The 21,891-nt window shown below is 47.8% G+C and overlaps 1 protein-coding gene across 6 annotated transcripts in view; it reads left to right on the forward strand.

Annotated features, from left to right (window-relative positions):
- The window catches only part of LOC108919882 (transcriptional repressor p66-alpha-like), a 29,932-nt gene that overhangs the window by 5,616 nt on the left and 2,425 nt on the right, over positions 1–21,891 (forward strand). For 2 of the 6 annotated variants that reach the window (XM_018728223.2, XM_018728224.2), the window contains exons 2-10: positions 12,496–12,730; positions 15,471–15,597; positions 15,792–15,923; positions 16,017–16,097; positions 16,350–16,478; positions 16,776–16,979; positions 17,890–18,166; positions 19,709–20,097; positions 20,732–20,942. In XM_018728223.2, coding sequence (XP_018583739.1) covers positions 12,504–12,730; positions 15,471–15,597; positions 15,792–15,923; positions 16,017–16,097; positions 16,350–16,478; positions 16,776–16,979; positions 17,890–18,166; positions 19,709–20,097; positions 20,732–20,942 — 1,777 coding nt within the window. In that variant the 5' untranslated portion in view covers positions 12,496–12,503. Of the gene's footprint in view, positions 1–6,525; positions 6,791–10,777; positions 10,844–12,495; positions 12,731–15,470; positions 15,598–15,791; positions 15,924–16,016; positions 16,098–16,349; positions 16,479–16,775; positions 16,980–17,889; positions 18,167–19,708; positions 20,098–20,731; positions 20,943–21,891 lie in introns of those variants that run through there. The other 4 variants (XM_018728225.2, XM_018728226.2, XM_018728227.2 and 1 more) reach the window with 4 other exon arrangements.

A 21,891-nucleotide genomic window follows, 5' to 3' on the forward strand; every position in this document is an offset into this window, starting at 1 on the left:
ATGATGCCACCAAACTGGGTGAGCGGTTAGTGATTTCCTGGTATCATCAGTTAATGAGGTTTTGCATTATAATGATGGTCTAAGTGATGTTGAGGGTTCGCTTATCACACCTTTATTATAGCAGCTCTTTAGCTGTGTAAGAGGAGCTTGACGTGAGGCCAGGGCACTGGAACCATGAGGAGTTGAGCCTATGCATCCAGTCACCTGCAAGTGTGCAGAATCGGACATCTTGCTGGCTTTGTGCTTTCCTTGTTGCTCGTGAAATGCTCCCACCCTGTCATCCAATTTTATTCTGCCATAAAAAGTTATATGGCTGTGTTAAAATTGCAGATTCTTGTCTTAAGCTTCAGTGAATTGGTTGAGCAGTGATGAGCTCTGTTGTTAATATCAAACGTTTGTTTAGTATGGGCTGGACAGCGTCTTTCTAGCTCAAGGTTTTTTTTTTTTTTTTTAATTTTGGTGCCAGGAAAGAACCAAAGACCGTCAGCAAAGTAAATTGCAGTGCGGGGAACATGATGGAGCCAGGTAGAATTTAGGGTTTATCAGTCTTATGACTAGGAGTTTTGCGCACATACTTCCTTGTAGTCTCACAAGAGCTTTGGTGTGGAATGTGAATTTCACTTCTCCTCCCACTGTTTACTGTCACCTGTTTCTGGTATCGGCGTAGCTGCAGCACCATCATTCCCAGCGACGGTGTGCGTGGTGCAGGCTGGTAGCAAGGGAAAAGCTCCAGGAAGGGATGGCTTTGTGAAGCTGTCTGAGGCTTCTTGGGTCTCTGTGAGACTAGGAGGTTGGCCACACGTGGAGGGAGTGCAGCAGGATGACTCATGAGCAGCGCGAGGCAGTCAGAGCTCAGTTCAAGCAGCAAACCTGGACCTGGGAGGCAAGCTGCCCGTAGACAGCGCTGGAGCAAGGGTCCCTGAACACACTGCGTTCAGATGGACACCTGGAAGGTCTTTCAGTTTGTGTACATAAGCACATTACGTTGATGCACTGAGGTATGTGTGCACTTCACTGTTGCTATCATGACATACTTGTCTCCTGTTGAGCTGTAGTAAATCATGGTACTCAAGTTCTTGAGACAACTGGGGAACACCTCACTACTACGGTATGTTTTAAGCGAATGTGTAATCAACACTGTGTTCAAATGGTCAGGTGATGAGCGCTACTGTCAGCTTTCCTTGAGGAAGCGGCCACCTGTTGACTTGGGGAGCTGCACGGGCCCCAAAGTGGCCGTTTGCGCAAGGCAAGCGTTCGCTCTGCTTGCTCAAATCTGGTGTACACATGTGAGCGGAATGACAACGAATCAGAGATCTGAAGTGACACATGTAGACCCTGTTACCATGGAACTTGTTTTTTGTCTAGAGAAACGCATCATGATAGCAATGGCATTGCAGAACTTCAGGAATTTTGGGTGTCATTTCCGTGGTGTACTTTCCTTATATCTGTACACATTTATATGATCATCCTAAAGGTTTTTTTTTTTTAAATGTCAAATGCACGATATTTTTAAATTAACTCTGGTTCCTTGGTTTTTCACGGCTTGAGCGAACCTCCAGGTGTACAAAAAGACAGATGGATATCACAGAGATCAGTTGTGATCGTTTCCAGCAGCAGCAACTTGTGTAGCTTTAGCTCTTCTTGTTTTCCAGTTGGCCAACTTGAGCTTACAGCCATCATGAGAAGGAAGCGGTTACAGTCTTTTTCGTTGCTTCAGCCTCAGGTTGAACGAAGAGTTGTGTAACGGTGACCCCTCAAGTGCGGCACGAGTTTCACTGCTGGCCTGGTCTCCCAAAGTGACTTTTTCAGCTGTTCCCTTTTTTGTCTCGTTTCAGCTTTAGGATTGACACAGAAAGCTGCTCCCTCCGTACGTAGCCTGTTACTTTCACGTTAAAATATCACGTGGGTCGCCCTTACAAGGTAGGGATGGTCTTGACCCACCACGATCGATCAAATTCGGTAGTGCGGGTCCGCCCAAGTCGCTTGTTCATCTGGTGTCGAGAGTACGGACGGAGGGTTTAGCGCAGAGACCCAACGAGGGCGGTCTGACACAGTTGTCTTGTGTTGCACAGTGTGCAACTTTTTTCTCAGAAAAGCTTGAAGATGTGAAAATGGTCTGTTTGCAGACAGTGGGCAGTATACATACTTGCATGAAGGTATTTTGTCAAACAGTAGGTGTAATGTCGCCGAATACTGAGAGACTCCAGTTTACTTTGGAAATACCCGGGTGTCGCATAGTGGGGTCCAGTACACGCAACACTGCTGCAATGGCTGGGACACGTCTCATCTTGTACCCTTATTATTTGGTACGCTGACACCTTCAGAGGCGAGCAGTGAACTCTGTGCAGCTACTTCCTGACAACGCAACTGGTGTCCCCGGTCGTGGGATCGAGGAGTTGTTCAGCACCACCACAACAAAGAACACGTGCAGTAAACGGTCACAGGGACGTGCAAGAAAATTGAAGAACTCATTTCTTTATGTACACAAAGTTCGTTATGCTTAGTGCAAGGGAGCAGTTATTTACCATTTATGTGGTGCTCTTATTTTTACTGCAGCACTTCCACTTAAGTACTCTGCTCGAAGGAACTACAGCTGGGGTGGGATTCGAACCTGTCGTCTTTGCAGGAGAACTAAAGATGCCACTTAATTATTCACATACGCCTGTATGATGCGAATACTGTCACGCTGCCGTAAATGCAGCTTTAACGTCGGGATCAAACGGTGAACGTGTCGGGTAAAACACCTGGTGGCAATGGCGCATGGTGCCTCAATGCGCAGGCTGTCCGTGTGCTCTGCACAGTAGAACACGTAGGCGCTCGTCTTCATGAAGCTTTCTTCTCACACCTGCGGGGAAATTGTGAGAATGTCTCTGCCACATGTACTGTGTTTAATTTTCATATTTAGCTAACGCTTTTCTCCAAAGCAACAAACAATGTTAAGGTTACGATTATCACAAGCTTACAATTATATACCCATTTATACAGCTGGGTAATTTTACTGAAGCAATTGAGGGCAAGTACCTTGCTCGAGGGTACTACAGCCGAAGGTGGGAATCGAACCTCTGACTTTTAGATCCAAATGCAGCAGCGCTAACCAGTACACTACCAGCCGTCCCTATGTTTGTCCTTATTTGTTCTCCCATACGACGTGGAGGGTACATTCCAGGGTACCACAGCTATCGATAATTAGTGAATCGGTGAATAAACAAATGTTATGTTGGAGAACAAGGTACAAGTATGAATATTTGTTACAAATGTCGTCGTCATTAATAAGACACTTACTATGTTAATTTCAGCTGATGTTTTTGTTGAGGAAAATTTTTCCCTTTAAAAATCAACGGTAACCCGAGTCCACGACAGTGGGAGTTCATTTAATGGCTCTTTCAAAGACTGAATGAACACCTTACTGTGAGGAATGGGTGTTACGATTTCGGCTGCACCGCCGCCCCACACCGTAGTACAGTTTACTGTTACAGAACAATGTTACCTCTGCATATGTAGTGGGAAGGGAATGCTTTACTTATTCTTGACCTCTATTACTTGCCCTTAACATACACTGTTGAATCAGGTGAAAGGGTTATATAATCTCTTGCACTGTAGCTTTTCATGTGAGGGGAGGATGTCCTTTTGGTTCCAACAGCTTGGGAGGGAACGCCGGCGCAGAGCTCCGAGAGGCCGTATGGACCGAAGCCGATCAATAATTTGAAGAGTCGCGCCGCGTCTATGCTCTCTGTCGTTCGCTCTCTCCGCCCAAATCTCCGGTGGGATGACAGTAGGTTCCACTGTGTGTTGCGACTAGCCGGCGCTGGCATGGCAACTGCGGGTCTCCCTGGGCGCTGCGGTGGTGGCTCTTCGGTGCAGCAGAAGAACCGAATGGCCGGAGCTGCTCCAACATGCTGTTTGTAGCCGCGACAGTGTTGCGGCGATGTCCGGTTTAGCCTGGCAGAAGTCCTCTGGGTCGGTGCCCTGGGCTCGCTATCGCTAGTGTTCTCATGCTCGCAGACTTCCTCAAAGTCAAAGACAGAAATGCGATCGCCAAAGGGGCTACGACGGCACACGGCTTCTTGGTCGGCCTCGTTGCTCCAGTAACTCCTACGGTTGCTGGTCGTTGGAGTTGCCAGCGACTTCCCTTAGAGCCGAATGCTGTTTGTCCCTCAGGTTGTATGTTCACAGCCCACATGTGAAAGACACGTTGGCTGCCATAGGCTGCGTGTGTGTGCGCGCGCACTCCCGTGAGCCTTGTTGTTGCTGTGTGTAAGCATTCCTTTGTGCCGCTCATGTGCGGGGGTGGGGGGCTGGTGGTTGTGGCGGGGGGGCGGGGGGGGTGGCAGCGGCTCCTCTTCCTGGCGTTGCGCTCGTTGTCATGTTGCTATGGGAAGTCCAGGTGGAGAGTCTCCGGCAGGCGCAGGGTTAAGTGCTTCCATTTTGTTAGGTAACGCCCTAATAGTCCAATCTGTCACTGGTGCTAAAATGGCAGGGCTTAACCCTTTGGGTGCTGGATCAGGCTGCTCAGGGCAGCCATCCCCCTCCCTGTGCTGCCACGTGCACCGCACTGGGGTGGGGGTTGGATGGACGGACGGGCGGGCGGGCAAGCCGGTGGGTGCCGTGAGATGGCAATGACCGGTGTGCGCTGTCCCCCTAACCCCTGACCAGGCCGGACTGCCCCCCGCGCCTGTGGCCGGCGAGCAGCGCGCTCCCGACCTGCTCGCACACGCCGCTGCTGCGCCAGCTGAAGGCAGATTAGGCCCTTCTTACAGTTACAGATTTTCGGGGGGGGGTGGAAGACAGGAGCATGAGTGGCATGGTGGGGGGATGGGTGCCTGGTCATGTGAGGTTGTTTTTCTTCTATGGGCCGAGGACGGTGAGTCGGGAGGATCAGCGTTGCGTTCGTTGCCTTGGGACCGATGCTCGTGATGCAGGGATTTTAAGAATTTAGCCCCAGATGGAAGGAGAGGGTTCCGTGCCGAAATGGCGTTGATTACGCCGTTAGCTTTTTGATGATGGACGCCCTCCCCGCTCACTGAACCTGATTTGAGGGGGGTGTGCAAAGGAATTTTCCTCTGCACCAATGGTTGGATCTCCTGGACAAGCTGGTTTTCATAGCTGCGGGGTAGGACGTGCGTGTGGGCGCACACACGCACTCGTGCACATGTATGCGCAGCTAAGTACACCTTAACGGGCTGGTTTCGAGTTAGTCTTTGTGAGCATTGTTACTTCATGTCAGATTGTTTCCGACTCTTTCAGAAGTGGCCTTCCACAGCCTCTTCGTGTGTGTGTGTCTCCTGTAGATGCTATGAATCGCCATCACTTTTCAACTCCGTTTCCAGTGGGGCGCGACATCTGTGACAGATCTCGCTGTTGTAGGTGTGGGTGACGGAAGTACTGATGGCACGTGCATCCAGCAAGAGCGATTTCCCCCCCCCCCCCCCGTCGTTTGAGGGTCTAAACGCCATCTTGAGGAGGACTCTTGGTCACACTTCACACCAGTTGCGTGTCCCACAGGACCCAGATCGAAAGGGAACCAAGCAAAGTTCGCAAGAGCTGATGCGGAAACCCAAGCCCGGGGTTCCGTCGAGGCTTCTCTTCTCAAAAGGAAGGAAAAAAGAAAATGCAAGGTTTCGCTGTGCCTTTTATTTTGCAGGCCGTCCGTGTGCAACCGTCTCGTGGTATCCGCTGCTCTCTCACCATCTCGCGTTCACGTCGTGGGCGTCAGCACATGAGCGTTTCACCGAGCATTTTGTGCCACAGCCTGGGCCACCTGCGGCGGTTTAAGCGACGGTTCGACGCTAAGGCCGCACCATTTCATTTAATTTCCCTTCGCTTAAGGCCTTGATCAAGTCTGTCCTTTCCTGAAGGGCCCTTGAGATGTTTCCTGGAGGACGAAGCAGCAAGTCCTCATTAACCTCCCCATCCTCCCGTTCACATCAGCTGCCATGCTTCTCTATTATAGCATGATTCGTGGACATGGGATGTGTATGGTTTATAAATGTTTCCAGTTTTTTGTTTAGCTTGTTTTGCGCAAAACACTTTGTGCCCTAATGCAGCTGGATGGTTTAGTGCAACAGTTCAAGAATCCTGCTTTGGGGAAAATGGCAAGAGCTCGCCCTGTCTTAATGGGTGGCAGGGTGGCGCAACGAGTCACGCTGTTGTCTCACAGCGCCTGGGTGGTGGGGAAGGATGTGGCTTCTCACCCCACTCGGTCTGTGTGGAGTTTGCATGTTCTCCTCATGTCTGAATGGGTTTCCTCGGTGCTCTGGTTTCCTCCCACAGTACAAAGACATGCTGTTCAGGTTCCCCCACAGTGTGTGAGTGATAGAGAGGGAGAGAGTGTGTGTGTTCCACTGATGTATGGATGAGTGACCGACCCAGTGTAAGTAGTGTAAGTCACCACGGTGAATAAGGTGTGTGGGCTGATAACACTACATAGAGTTCTCTGGAAGTTGCTTTGGAGAAAAGTGTCTGCAAAATAAATAAATAAATGTATGGAGGGTAACATTTATGGGCTGAGAAACGTTACCAGTAAATAATTGAAACGTGAAAGCGAGCTTCTGACAATTTTAACGTGCTCTCCAGTTTGTGACGTGTTGCTTACTGGTGAACCACTTTGGCGAAGGGCCTCTGTTTGCTGTACAAAGGCATTAAATTAATTAACTCACCAATATTTAGTGGTACTAATTTGGTCTTTTTTTTATTTGCAGAGTCTTGAAATTATTGTGAATTTTCCTTTGTTTAACTGATATCCTGCTTCACCGAAAGAGGAGGATCGGACTTGCTATCTGGCCGAGGTCAGGTACGTTAGTTTACGGCAGAGGTGCAGTAAGCGTATACCGGGGTTTCTGATTACACCAGTTCTCTTTGCTCTTTTCTGTACATTAGGTTGTGAGTTCAAATTGGTAGCCACTTGTTTCGGTAATCATTAACTACTTGTGCAGCGTCAGCAGTCAAGGAAGCATCTGTAAGTGGGGGGGGTGTAGCGACACGCTTCAGTTGCCTCATTTCAGTATATCGGTGAACTCTCTCTTTGTGTGAGTGACTTCAGAAATCTGCGTTTTAATGACCGGCTGGCTTTTGGCTAAAACGAAAGCTGCGATGCCAACGGCTTCGTCTTCTCGCTCCTCTCTCAGGTCCTGCTTTCCGTGTGTCGCGGCACTACACATTACACTCATGCGTGAAATACTCTTGTTTATGCGCTTCTCGGAGGCTTCGCTCCGTTTACGTAATGAGGCCTTTTTTTGGACGCGTGATGCTGCGTCAGGGAGGTAAGGCACCGACTCACGTATACGTGCTCAGTGGAGGGACAAGCCGCTTGGCTTGACTTTTACCGCTGTTACCTGGTGAACCTGCTCCTTTATGCCCTCTGAACACGTGTGTGTGAAATGACAAAGTGACGAGTGTTTGTTTGGATGCTTGTCCCTTTGTAGTGTTTGAGGGGCAAAGGGAAATCCAGCTGCCCATGTGAAAATGCTTCTCTGTAGCAGGAGTTATGAGGAAGCTCAGTAAACTCTTGTCTTATGACCACCAAACCCCCCACACACACACACACACACACACACACACACACCACAGTCATTGTCAAGGTCCCCTTCTTCTGCATCCTTTGTTGCGGTGTGCCAAGGCACATTGAACGTGTCACTTTTGAGACTCCTCTGCCGAGTAGCAGCCGAAGTGCATTCCGCTTGTACATTTCTCGAAACCTGAAAAACGCAGGCCCGTCCAGAACCACCCTCGGTGCGGAAGGGCACACGCTCCATGTGCTTGTGGAGCCGTGGTTCGCCGGTACGTCAAGCGCGGCCCAGAATGCCGCTGCGGTGCTCAACGCCGTCCTTCCGCAGATGCTTCTGGGTTTAAACGCACATCTTTCCAACCGTGAGGCCCTTTCAGGTTGCAGTGCCTCTTTAGGAGGTCCACCGTGTTGAAGAGGTAGGTGAGGGCAGCTTCCTCTCCCAGTTGGAGCCTCCTGCGCTCGCAGTATCGCTTTGCTTGCGTTCTGCGGTGGCTCGGCCCAGCGTGCGTGCGTGTGAAGCTTGGCCGTTAGAATTTCATTTCTACATTTGCATGGAGACATAACTGCGGCCTCTGTCTGCATGAACTTGTCATAATGAAGTGGAAACAGCGATGTGCTGATACACTCGGAACCACGAAGCTTGATCTTGGAAGCATAGGGTGTTGGGTTAGACAGGGTACACCCAGGACAGGAGAGCAGTTTGTTGCTGGACAGTCTCTCTCTCACACTCGCACACTCTCACTATGGACAATTTAGAGTGAGCAGTCCACCTATAACATATCTTTGGATTGTGTGAGCAAACCCACTCGCAACATACAAAGCCCAAGAACAAGAGGGTTCGAACCTGTGTCTGATCATGCAGCCCAAGCCCTGTGAAGCACCCGCTCTTCATGCTATATACATATATAGGTTGTGTGTGTGTGTGTGTGTGTGTGTGTGTGTGTGTGTCTATATATAATATATAGTGTGTTTTTTGGACCGACTCCTGAGTTTTTTCAATGAAGGAGGGAGCTTTGAACGTAGCATCGGTGTCAGCGTCTCGCTGCTGGACGACTGGAGAGTCTAACCAGGAAGAGTACCGGTCTCAACAGTGACTCGTGGGAGGCTGTTTACAGAATGCTTGTGCTGCAAGGAGTGGCTATACTTTCCCCAAGGGGGTAGAGCCTTCCAGACTTCCTTGAGCGGCCTCCTCAAACTGACACGAGACCGACGGTGCACGAAGACAGAACGCAGCCATTTTACGTGGTGCGTGTGGCTTAATCCAGTGTCATCTTGAATTATAGCCTTTGCTGTGTCTCAAACTGAATTGCTTTTAAGTGGCCACATTTCTTAGTGAAAATCATGACATGCTCATTTGCCAGCTCAGTACCATTTAAACCCCTAAAATATGATATGGATTAGCACTATGCCCTTGTTTAGTTATTGCCTTTATTTATGAAGTGGTCCACTTGTTTTGTTTTTGGTGTCGGGGGGAGGGGGGATTGTTAATGCTCTTCCAGGAGCTGTTTTTGGAATCCATATTTGTCCAAAATACTTCTTAACACTCAAGTGCAACTTGCTGACCCCTGTTTTGCCTAGTTAAGTGAGCAGTGAAAAGGTACTAAGCAATGTTCTCTTCTTGGGTAGCAAAAGGGATTCATTCCACGATGATGTATGTTCGAGGCTATTTTGACTTTGCTCCCAATGCCTGTAAGTGAGCCTTTTAATGAGAAACATCTTTTACTTACAACAATTGGCTTTTTTTTCCCCCCCGATAAGCTGCAAAATGTTGGGTTTTTGTTGCATTGATTGGGTCAACAGAAACTGAAAAGAAGTTTGTTCATATTGGAGCCTTTTTTGAGAAACGTAGCGATCCATCCCATTCGGTCAGAAGCTGACAGTTTGATGTTATACGTTGGCTTTTAAGGCCATGACCCACCATGTGTGAACTGACCAAATTCTTGATCACCGGTTTCGTGTACACCGCACGGTTTGTACGCGATGGCGGGTCACGGTGTTCGGCCATCGTTACTGCGTTTAAGGGAGTAAGCTCATGGAAGGGAAGGGAAGCTCGCAGCGATCTTGTTGCAACAACTGCTTTCTTTTCAGTTAAGGTTCAGTGCGCATCGGAGAACTCTTCTGTAAGCCTTAAAAATGAAGGTGACCCTGTTAATGTGTGTGGGATAGAACGATGGACGAATTGTTTTTGAGGCCAGCATGTCGGCGAAGTGCGCTCTCTTCCGAATGGGGACTGTTGACTAGTTTGGCCGTTAGTTGTAATGTCCGGGGAGCATACGACTCCCAACTGTCCCTTTAAAAGCAGCCGTGCTGGTTGTGTTGGACCTGCTGCCAGTCTCCCTCCCTCCCTCCCTCTTCCTCCTCCTCTCCAGCAGACCCGTGTTTTGGAATGCGCCCGGCGTCTTTCTTGCAGACGCACGCAGGCTCCAGTGGCTGCTCGTGCTACCAGTCTGTCCCTCTGAGGGTTAAAACCTGCTTCATCCTCTCTCACCCGCCAACCGGTTCAGACCGGTTCTCAGGAAAGTGCTTTGTGTGTCCCGTGGAATGCTGGGAAGGGTCATGTGGATCTCCAGTGATGTCACGTAGAGATGAGACGGGCCTGAAGTCGGCTCCCTTTATCAGATGATAAGTTTGCAATACAGGTACACAGTGAAGCACTGCTAGAGTTTGAGATCCTTGACATTGTTCGGAAAAGGGGTAAGGGACTCCCTTTGGGGTCACCCTACCACTGGGAGGTCTTAACGTTGTTCTCTTTGGGATCTCGTTGCTTTGTTTTGGTGATTCGAGTCCCATTAATGAGCGAGCGGGTCCCGCTGCCAAACTAACAGGTGAAGGCGTTTCTCGCTCGAGCCCCTGTGTGACGCACAGTGTGATCACTCTTGTTCCAGCAGATGCGTGCGGTGGATGATGGGATTAGGGTCACTGTGTGGATGTGGCACCAAGGAGCCCCCCCAGCACCTTGTGATTGAGCTAGTGCTCAGGGCTCGGTGCCCTACATTTGACGCGGCTGGCTTATCGGCGGCTTTATTGATGAAGTGTGCTTGGTTGTTGAAGGGAGTAGTATTGATCTGCAGGTGATGCCCCCCGAGGTGCTCTTGTGCGCCTCTCACGGGATTCACTTTCTCGTTCGACCCTGTTGAATTTATTTTAATCTGATCTTACAGCTCTGAGAAGGTGGGGATTCAAACCGGTAACAGCTTCCTGAGACGGTGCGACGCAAGGAACTTTTTTTTTTGTTTTTTTTTTGTTTTTTTTTTTTTTTCCTCCCTTCTTCAAGCGGTTGGTGGAGTTTGCTTAAATTTAAGTGCCTTAAAGCGAGCACTTTCTTGAAGGAGGGTGCCGGTGAGTCTTGGAGTTTAACTATTGCAAAAAAAAAAAAAAAAAATGGAGACACCTGTTGAATAACTTGCATTTCTGTACATCACCAGTTTTCATTCGACAGGGCAGAAAAACGCTTAGTATGTTAGGCTATATAAATCATTCGTGATGGTGCAGTCTGTACAATACAGAGGTTAAGTTTAAAACCTAGTAATAAACTTATGGATCTGCTACAGGTTCTCATGAAGCATAGTGATGTTTTGAATATGTTGCAGAGCAGGTTTGTGACATCATCCACAGTCTAGTGCTTCATTCGCTTGGTACGTGAAAATGCAGTACAATAGGACCCCCTTATCTGCCGTTTCACTTAACCGCGGTCCAAGAAAATAGAAAATTCCAGAAATACAGTAAACATTCAATTTAAATTGCGTGCCGTTCTGAGTAATGTGGTGAAATCTTGTGCTGTCCCACCCGGGACATTAATGGCCCCTTTGACCAGCCTATCCATTCTGTGTACATTACCCTGCCATTAGTCACTTAGTAGCAATCTTGGTTATCAGATCAACTCTCACGGTATCACGGTGCTTGTGTTCAAGTAGCCCCTTTTTGCTTATAAATTAGGCACAATAAGACATTATCAATTTGTTATAGGTATGTGCAGTATATAGTGCTCGCTACTATCCGTGGTTTCAGGCATCCGCTGGGGGCTTGGTACATATCTCCCCCCCCCACTGATATGGGGGTCCTACTGTACTGTCATACAGTGTGTTTGTAAAGAATTCAGACCTTAAAGCAATTCTTTTGTTTTGCTGAATCACAAACAGTGCGTTAAATTCATTCTACATTTTATTGGAAAATGAAACTGTTGTTGTAATATGGCATGGTTTAAAAAAAAAAAAAAAAAAAAAAAAAAAATTCTATTTACATAAATATTCAAACTGGTAGATCCACTCCTCCCCGGCTCAGCTTTTAGTCATTTAGGGTAGGTGTGCCCTTTGGTTGGGTAGATGATTGTAAACAGTTTTTTTCCATGGTGCCACAGATTTTCATTAGTAATTGAGATCAGAACATTGACTGTCGGATCATTTACCCCCCCTTTACTTCAGCTATTCTGGTGTTCCTTTAGATTTGTGCTTGGATCGGATCATTGTCTTGCTGAAGGGTGAACTTTCTTCCAAGCTTCAGTTTTATTTATTTTAAGCACACGGAAGCAGGCTGTCTTGTACCGTTTTCTCCAACCATTTTTCCTTAAAATATTTTCAGTTCCTTGCTGATGAAAAGCAGCCCCGCAGCATGATGGTGCCACCACCACCATACTTCATTGTGGTGATGGTGTTTCTTTACATTTATTCAATTTAGCTTTTCTCCAAAGTGACTTAGGTTTGCTTGTGGGAGGGTGGCACAAAGGAAACCATTACTCGAAGAAACACCTTAAATAACATGTGGAGTTCACCAGAAATCACGAGTGACCTGGCCATCTGGGAAAAGGTTTTGTGGTCAAATCAGATAAAAATGGAACTTCTCACCTAAAATAAATTCTCTCCGATAATTAGTGAGGAAAATTGGTCCAGAGTCTGAATGCTTTCCGAAGGCGCTGCAAGTATCTTTTATGTCACTGAGAGAACATGTGCGTCGTGGGATGCGTCTATCCTAACTCCTTTCCCCGTGGCTTGCAGGTGCTGCGATGTCGGAGGATGCGGTGCGCCAAACGCGCAGCCAGAAGCGGGCAATGGAGCGGGATGCCCTGCCTGGGGACGTCGACAGCAAGAAGGCAAAGCTGGAGAGGGGGGAGCTGGCACGGGCCGAGGCTGGCGCGGTCGATGGGTTAAGGGTGTCCAGCATCGTGAAGGCCACCATCAAAGTGGAAGTGCAAAGTGGGGATGAGCCGGTGGACATGAGCACGTCCAAAAGGTAGGCCGGCTGTCTCGTGCGTCCTCGTTATACAGAAGTGCCGTAGCACAAGTGGCGAAAACGGGTCTTCCTCACTTCCCTTGGGCATGTTGTTGCTGAGGCGCTACACACAGGGTCATGCCAGGAGGGTGACGACACAAACACAGTGGTCTTTTTGCACCACAATAACTGTGTGACGTTGATGTCATGTGAATAACGGTGATGGACGTGACTTAAGTCATCAGTCACAGTCACCTGTCAGCGTGACTTGTTTCGTGGCCACAATGGCCTTTTTCTCCTACATGAACTGCTGGATTGTTCTTCCCGCTCCTCCATTGCCTTCTGGCTGTTTCCCTACGTTGTGCTGTGCTTTTGTGTCTTTTTTTTTTTTTTTTTTCCCTTTTTGTTTTTACACTTTGTTTCTCATTTCTTTGTACTTGTCAGGATCCTGCCTAACCAGGATTCTAATGCTAGATGGTTTTTGGAAAGCGCATCATTTAATAGTTTTTGTCAACTGAATTTTTTGTAATTGTTGTTTTTATATACACACACACACACACACACACAGAGCCCCCCTCTGCCCACACAGGTCACCTACCAGGTCGCGCATTCTTACCCCATGGTCTCTGGACAAAAAAATACTGTCCATCGGTCACAGAACTCTTTAAACTTTGCACTTTTTACAGAATTGGGATAGGGTTATTACTTGTGTAGTCATACAATAACTTTAAAGGCCTGGATGTACACAGAGTATTTGTACTCCACCAATGGCTATCCCTTTATGTTTGCCAAACATGTTTTTACTTATGGTGAGGGCCTACCCTGTTTTTTGTGTGTGTGTGTGTGTGTGTGTGTGTGTGTCATCGCACAGAGCAAGTGGGCTCCACACTTCACACAGGAAGTTGAGTCGCTGCTCCTCTGCCGCCTTTTTCCCCTTCAGAAAGTTTGAGGCAGTTGCTGCTCCATTTTCTTCAGCACCTGAACTCTGCCTCACTTCACAAAATGAAGGCTATGTGTCACAAACCGGTTCCAGCCAGCCGTTGCCATGGTTTCCACACTGGAAGAAACCGTTAAGGAGGGGGGCTGTGTGTGTGTGTGTGTGTGTGTGTGTGTGTGTGTGTGTGTGTGTCTGCGTGCACATGGGTCATGTGACCTTGAAGGGAAATGCCTGGGTCACGTGATCACTTTAGCAGGGTGATTAATGCACAGGAAGTGATTTCAAAAGATGCTGCTGGGTCTGAGTAATATGTATATATGTTTTCAAAATAAAAAAAATGTTCATAGGGACAAGCAGGTTAATTTGCCAGATATAATCACGCCACCTTGTTCCCTTCTCCCTGTCCACACTAGGCCTTTAACAGCCTTGCTGTCATAAGTGAACTTTAGTCCGTGCGTGTTGTTGCTTGTGCGGTGCAACGCAAAGCCGCGTCGGTGGAGGGCTGCTCTGGGTGCTCGCCCATGTCGCCGGGACGTGTCTCGCCAGTATCTTTAAAGAGTGAGAGAGTGCCTTTTTACCACTCGGAGGCCTGAAAGGGGGAGTACCGTCCAGCCCGTGTGCTCCACGTGTTCGTGGCCTTCGTAAGAGCGAGGGCGGTGAAAGCGGTCCAGCAGCGAAATCCGCGTCCATCAAGCATGTCACGTTTACGGCTGGACGGTCTGCAGTGGTAGAATTTATATTGCAGAAGCAGAGCTCCTTTCTAGTTGTCCCCAGCAGTCTCACTGAGGCTGTGGTTGTCCTCTTACATTCATTCCTTTAGCTAAAGCTTTTCTCCGAAGCAACTTGGTTATTTATACAAGTGTCTAATTTTACTGGAGCAATTTTTAAGGTAAAGCCAGAGGTGGGACTTGAACCTTTGACCTTTGGACCAAGGCAGCAGCTCTAACCACTATGCCACCAGCCCCACTCTTGCTGTTGGTTTCTTTTGGTGCAATTTTTCAAACCATAAAATGTGTCAGGGTCCCGTTCTAAGAGCATTTGTCGTGAGTCTTTCTGCTTTCGGACAGTTGATCGGATCGCCTCGTCGCACATCTCCACGTGTCCATACTGTTCGTCCGTAACCTCCGGAGGCTTGTGCGGCATAGTAATGGAGTGTGTGTTTGCAGGTCTGGGAACGGGAAAGAAGCACTTTATAGATGTTCTGTTCCTGGGCTAGGAGTGAAAGTTTGTTTGGCCCCACCTCCTCCCCCATGTGAGAAGTGCTTCCTGTTGATCCTTACACCACACCCTCGGTGTCTCTTCATGTTGTCCTAGTGCCCTGGTTAACGTAATTGTAAACGGTGTCCGTCTGTCCCGGCCATTAGAAAGGCCTTAAGTGGTTTGAGGTGAATAGTCTTACCTTTTTGGTGATCGTTTTTCGCTACCGGTTGGACATCGATGGCAAAAGTACAGCTTTACTGCCCCCTAATGGCCCATGAATATGTTGATGCTTCACTTGCGTTAGACTTGCAAGTGAGGCATCAGTCATTTGCGTTTTAAACATGCAAAAGCTGTGTTCTGCAAGTACCCAGCATTTTTAGTTTCCTGCCAGAGGATGTGGTTTAGTCCACGACTGCGGTGCTTTGCTTTAAGTTTTATGAAATGTCTGGTAGCATTTCCCACATCTGCTCCTTTTCTTGGAGTCAGTGCACCTCCGCCTGAAGAAGGGGGCCGGCGGGGAGAGAAGAAAGTGTGAAAGAAATGGGTTTACAGGCTTTGTTTGCTGAGTTTATTTCCTTATGTACCACGCAGCATGTAGCAATGCTACTGTGTTTTGTGTCATAGTGACATGAAGGAGAGGCGTCCGCCGTCACCAGATGATGTCATTGTGCTGTCAGACAACGAGCCCTCCAGTCCACAGATGAATGGACTGAACCATTGCTCCAAGGAGCTGGACACAGAGCTGCTCATGGTACATCCCATTCAAACTACTATGTTCACATAGTTCAGTGTTTTAGGGCGTTAAGTTCAGTGCCGTTCTCAAGGGTACAATAGTATGGTTTTAAACTGTCAACAAAAAAACAAAACCGATGAGAGGTCCACTAGATTTTGCCATAGGCAGTCTGCAGCCAGCCTCACTGTGACCCTGCTGTTCCCTTTGTATAGAAGAGTAGTCCGGCTGAGCGCGAGCGCATTATCAAACAACTGAAGGAGGAGCTGCGGCTGGAGGAGGCCAAGCTCGTGCTGCTGAAGAAGCTGCGGCAGAGCCAGCTCCAGAAGGAAGCCCCCGTGCAGAAGGCAAGTTGCATACGTGTGGTGTGTGGCGAGGGCCGTTTCCGGCACTCTGCGCAACTTTCCACTCTCACCTTCCTTGTCTCGCCACTCTTTCAGCCTGTGGGATCGTCCGGCTCTGTGGCCACCCCACCTCCGCTAGTCAGAGGCAGCATGGCAACTGCAAAAGGACCACTGCAGGTGAGTGGCGGCCAAGGGCTGTGCACTTTGACTTACGTTAGCAGCCATCTCTTTTCATGTCGTCCCTGCAGAAAGAAAATATTTAAAACCCACAGTTTATGGGTGTTGCAGTAGTTACAAGTGCTTCCTGCCCAGATTCAGCAGGATCCAAAATTAAAATTTATCCCCCACAATGCAGCATAGTGAATTCACCTTGAGGCTGTCTTTCACGGTATTGACCTGGTTTCATTGCCACTGTACCTGGCCGGGCAGGTGTCGTCAGGTCGCAGCTCCGGCACAGTCATCCCTCCTCCGCTGGTGCGTGGTGGTCAGCAGGTCTCCTCCAAGCTGGGCTCACAGAATGCACAGATTGTCATGCCACCCCTGGTCAGGGGAGCGCAGGTGAGCACTTAATCCACTCATTGTGCTGAGGGGTTGAATAAAATCCCTGCTAATGCTTCTCTGTCATGAATGTCTCTCTTTCTGGCTTACCATTTCTCCCTATAACAAAATTGAATGAATGAATGAATGAATGAATGAATGAATAGAAAAAAATTCCACCAATAAAAGAGAAATCTGGGTTAGCTGAAGGTTAACATTCCCCTGTTTTTCTCTCTCCCCTTTCCTTTGCCTCCCCGCATTTTGCTGAAACACCCCACTGTTTCAATTGCCACCGCTTTGTGTGTGTGGCCCCATCAGCCCATATCTGTGTCTCCCCAGCAGATCCACAGCCTGCGGCAGCAACAGCAGCAGCAGCACTCTGCTTCAGGGCCCCCACCTCTGCTGCTTGCCCCCCGAGCCACGGTGCCCAATGTGCAGGTGCAGGGCCAGAGGATCATCCAACAGGGCCTGATTCGCGTGGCCAACGTCCCCAACACCAGCGTGCTGGTCAACATCCCCCAGGTCACTGCAGGTTCTTTAAACTCTTGTGGTGTTTATTAAAGGCACAGAGTCCTTTGTGTCCTACGGGGTGTATGGAAGCACTGCAAATATGTTACAGGTCAGCAGTTCAAAACCAGTGCTGAGGTGCTGTGGTTGAAAGAGTGTGAAGTGTGAGCGGCACACATATTGCAGCCTCCTGAATCACAACAGCGGCTAGTCAGACTGAAACAAGTCATCGTTACAAATTATGGCACAGTGGTTAGAAATAAACGTAACTAAAACTGGGAATCATGGACACAATTCTCTATGGCCAAATCCTCCACCCAAGAAGTTCAGTGCCATATTTTTTGGAAAAGCAAAAGAGTGGATTCCTTGCTTTTACTTTCGAGTGCAAGTTATATTTGAAGGGAGTAAACTGAACTGAGTAAAATCACAAGGATCTTATGTATTTATGCTGGCTTATCTCGTTAAGAGCACTGAGGCTGCCATGCTTGAAATTGAGCTATATCGATATTAATTTTCCCAGCTAGCAGGTATAAAAAAAAAAAAAAATCTTCAGTATGGCTAAGAAGAAATGATGGGTGACAAAGTTCCTTACCAGGGAGAAACCAACGGTACCATTGGCACTGGAATCTTTTCCACAGCTCATTCACACGATTGCAAGACTTTGAACAAATTAAACTTAGGAGAAAGGGCCTGCCTTGGATGTGACATAACTGTTGCATGCTAAATTTGGGGCATGCACTTTTTTTTTTTTTTTTTTTTTTTTCCCCCTCCTCCTCTTCATGTTTGATGGGGAAAAACGAACATGACTGCAGATTATTGGAAATGAATCGGCTTGCTTGTAACCTACCTGTGAAGAACATAAAGGGAAACAATGCTGAATGTTTAAGACCATGGCTCACTATTGCATCTGTGATCCTGACCACAGGCCTCTCCAACCAACCTGAAGGGCTCCTCAGTGACATCGCAAGCTGGCCTGGGCAACAGTGTGTCCACGGTCAACGCCAATGATTCCCCTGCGAGTCGGCAGGCTGCCGCCAAACTCGCCCTCCGCAAGCAGCTGGAGAAGACCCTGCTTGAAATCCCACCACCTAAGCCCCCGGCGCCCGATCTCAACTTCCTGCCTTCAGCCGCCAACAATGAGTTTATCTACTTGGTGGGCCTGGAGGAGGTTGTGCAGAACCTGCTGGACACGCTAGGCAAAGGTGTGTTAAATGTATATGGGCAGATGTGGGTGTCCTACCAAGTGTGAGAACTTTATAGATAAACCTTGACGCAAACAGCTTGAATTATGTTCAAAGGTAGAACTGACTGAGCGTGCAATGTTCATTTAAATATTTTGTGAAATTAATATGCGCAAGCTCCACAGCCGAGAAACACAATTGGAACCTGAAGTCACAACTTTACTTGTTCATCGATCTAAAGTCACTTACATTTATTTAGCAGACACTTTTCTCCAAAGCAACTTCCAATGAACTCTGTGTGGTGTTATCAGCCCACACACCGTGGTGACTTACACTGCTAGATACACTACTTACAGTGGGTCACTCATCCATACATCAGTGGAACACTCACTTTTACCACTAAGTCAGTCACTTGACACTTAATAGACCCTCCTTGCTGTATTTACAAGTTAGGTTCTGTTGGATATATAAAAAATACATTGACTTTCCAATTCAATATTTTTATTCACTTTTAGCTACACTAAAACTAAATGGGGGAAAAAAAATACCTCTACAAACTGCTGTTCAGTTCCAATTGCTGACATGTACAACATGACCATGTGCAGCCATGACCATCTTGCTATTGATAGAATACTGAATGACAAGCTGCAGGCCCAGTGGAAGAGAGTTGGATTAGTTATTAAATATACCTTTGTATGCTTTGGTAGGGGAAAAGCATCTGTCAATGAATTCATTTAATTACAGGTGGTCCTCGATTTTTACGGTGCTTCGACTTACGATTTTTTTCGACTTTTACAATGGTGAGCTGGCAATAGAAATTCCATAGAAACCCACCCACACACATTGTCTGAAACTGCTTGTCCCATGTGGGGTCGTGGGGAGCTGGAGCCTAACCCGGCAACACAGGGCAGAAGGCTGGAGGGGGAGGGGACACGCCAAGGATGGGACGCTAGTCTGTCGCAAGGCACCCCAAGTGGGACTTGATCCCCAGACCCACCAGAGAACAGGCCCCGGTGAAGCTCACTGCTTCACCGCCCCCCCCCCGTAGAAACCGTACTCTGCATTTTGACTTTTTTTTTTTTGATACGCGGAGCAATACTCTCTCGCGATGCTGGGCAGCGGCAGCGCTCCGCATCTCCCAGTCTGCCACACAGAGGTATGTATAAAATGCATTTTCGACTTACGACATTTGACTTGCGAAGGGTTTCGCAGAACGTAACCCTGTCGTAAATTGGGGACCACCTGTATGTCCAAATGTAAAAGTCAAACCTTGTACTCATTTTGAGTTTAACTCGGGTTTATAGACGAATGTTCTGAAAGTGTGTGTGTGTGTGTCTTTGCACGTGTATGTGCAGCTCACTTTATTCAGCTACATACACGTCTGAAAATGGATAAGCGAACCAAATGCGATTAAAATAAAGCCCCAGAAAATGCATGCGTCTTTGAGAATTTGTAACGCGCCTACTTGTTGGCACCAGTGTGTTCGGTAATGTTTTTGCTTGTCATGCTGCATCAGTTTTCTTAGAATGTGTGGAAAGGCTAAATGATGGTCCTCATGCGCAGGGAAGCAACTAGCCACTGCGACGACAGGAGCTGTCCCCAAGGACCCGTTCATCTGCACCCAGTGCAAGACGGACTTCACCTCCCGTTGGAGGCAGGAGAAGAGCGGCGCCATCATGTGCGAAAACTGTATGACCACAAACCAGAAGAAGTCCCTGAAGGCGGAGCACACGAGCAGGCTGAAGGCTGCCTTTGTCAAGGCTCTGCAGCAGGAGCAGGAGATTGAACAGCGCATGGCCTCCTCTCCTGTGTCCAAGACTCTTTCGTCGGCGACCAAGACTGAGCAGCAGGTCCTGGTGTCCCAGCAGATGAAGCAGGCTCGCGTCTCCTCCGTCCAGCAGCAGCACAGTCGAGGAGCTCCCATTGGCCAGCACATCTCTGCTATTAAACAGGTCCTTCGTGACTTCTTGCGCCTTTTGAGTATATAGATGCTTTAGTGTCTCTGTATAGTATAAACTGGATTCTCTAGCTCTGGTCCTGCAAAGTTGGAGTGCATGTTTTTTTTTTTTTTTAAATTATGTATCATCACACATGAGTGCAGTATCCAAGCGCATTTGAAATGTTGAAAGAGATGCATTCAACAGTAACTAAAAGCAGGTGACAGAAGTACATTTATTTCTGAAAAGTAACGTATCAATGCCAAAAGTTACTGTAAAAGTACAGTTTTGTCAAATGTACTTATGTAACAGCAACTGTAACGCATTAGTGTAGACTTCTGTGTATTATCAAATGATACCATTAGGTTGCTAAGTTACTTCGATTTTAATCGGGAAGTGTCAGCGTCCTCAAATTCGGACGTTAATTAAAATGCGTCCTTTAAACATTTTTTCTGGATTGTGATACTCAAAGGTCACGAGTGGCTGCATGTGCAGTGACCAGGCGTAGGGCTCCTTCCTGTTAAGTGAAATTTGTCTTTTTCTCGTAAGTCCTGTTTCGTGCCATCGTATAGGAGACATTTAGTTGTGTCTGCCTTGCCATGGCAGAAAGCTTCTTCTCACTCTTCTTGTCTTTTGCTCTTCTCCTCAGAGTTCGGGTCCACTGTCCCGCAGCGTCCATGCAGTGGGGGCACGAGGGGTGCCTCCCTCATTCACGTCATCTGCACAGCTCCAAAGTGCGGTGACGGCCGCAGCACTGGTCAGCAGGCCAGGTAAACTTGCTGCACCTGCTGGAGGAAAGGCCAAAAGCAGCTGTAACCCTGTCGCCAGTGCCTGGGTGAAGCAGAGCACAGTCAACCCAGGTAGATTACACCTGCCCTCTAACAGACACTGCATACACTGTTTTTTTTTCTGGGAAAAGGGCCAAAAAAAAAAAAAGAACCATATTCGCAAGGTAACATTTAAGAGCTTTCACGAAGGCTAGTTTTAGCAATGTCAGACTCAAAATACAGATTCGGAAGTGTGTCGATTCATTTTGTTTTGACGCATTACTCCCAAGTCTTGCAGAATCAGTCTATGACTCTGAGCCTGTGCAGTCTACAGTACCGTAGGCTCCCATTTGAACCTTTTCCTGAACATGGACCTTCATTTTGCACGAGCGCTTTGGATTGGTTGAAGCAGACTCTGCTCTTAGGTCCAACCTCATTGTCCTGTGTAACAACGCTACATGTGAAATGGAAGGAGCTGAAAGTGAGGCTACTTTGAAGTTGAGTAGAAGCAAGTAAAATGCTTCAGTTGCCTGCAGCATCAGCTGCATTAATGTAATGATACAGCACCCATGTGGGGATGCCTCCGTTCAAAATGTGACTGGTGTTAGCAACATGTTTCAAAAATGTTTTCATAATGTGTTAAGCACACACACGATCAGTGCACCTCAGCAAAGGCATGTTTGCTTAAAACACATTTTTAGCCTGACGAATGATTAAATTACATGCATATTGAGTTTTGACTGCTTCACTTGGACTTATATTGTTTATCATCAGTGACATTGTTTCCGGGCAGGAAGGCGGACGGAGCCGGATAAGGCTCTTGTGACCCGATTATAAACAACTTGCAACCATTTTCTGTTGTTGAAGAAGAGGGTTTCAAAAATTTTGTCCAAAAGCTTGACCCCAATTACATCCTGCCATACGGTTGTGCCCTTAAGGCACCGATGGGCTCCAAATATTAAGAGAGCAGGAACAAAGGAGTGGCAGTGGTGATGGAGGCAACAGCCACGAGTCTCACATCTCATATGTGGACATTGGCAGA

Source organism: Scleropages formosus, chromosome 9 (genome assembly GCF_900964775.1).
Source record: "Scleropages formosus chromosome 9, fSclFor1.1, whole genome shotgun sequence".
NCBI classification, from domain to species: Eukaryota; Metazoa; Chordata; class Actinopteri; order Osteoglossiformes; family Osteoglossidae; genus Scleropages; species Scleropages formosus.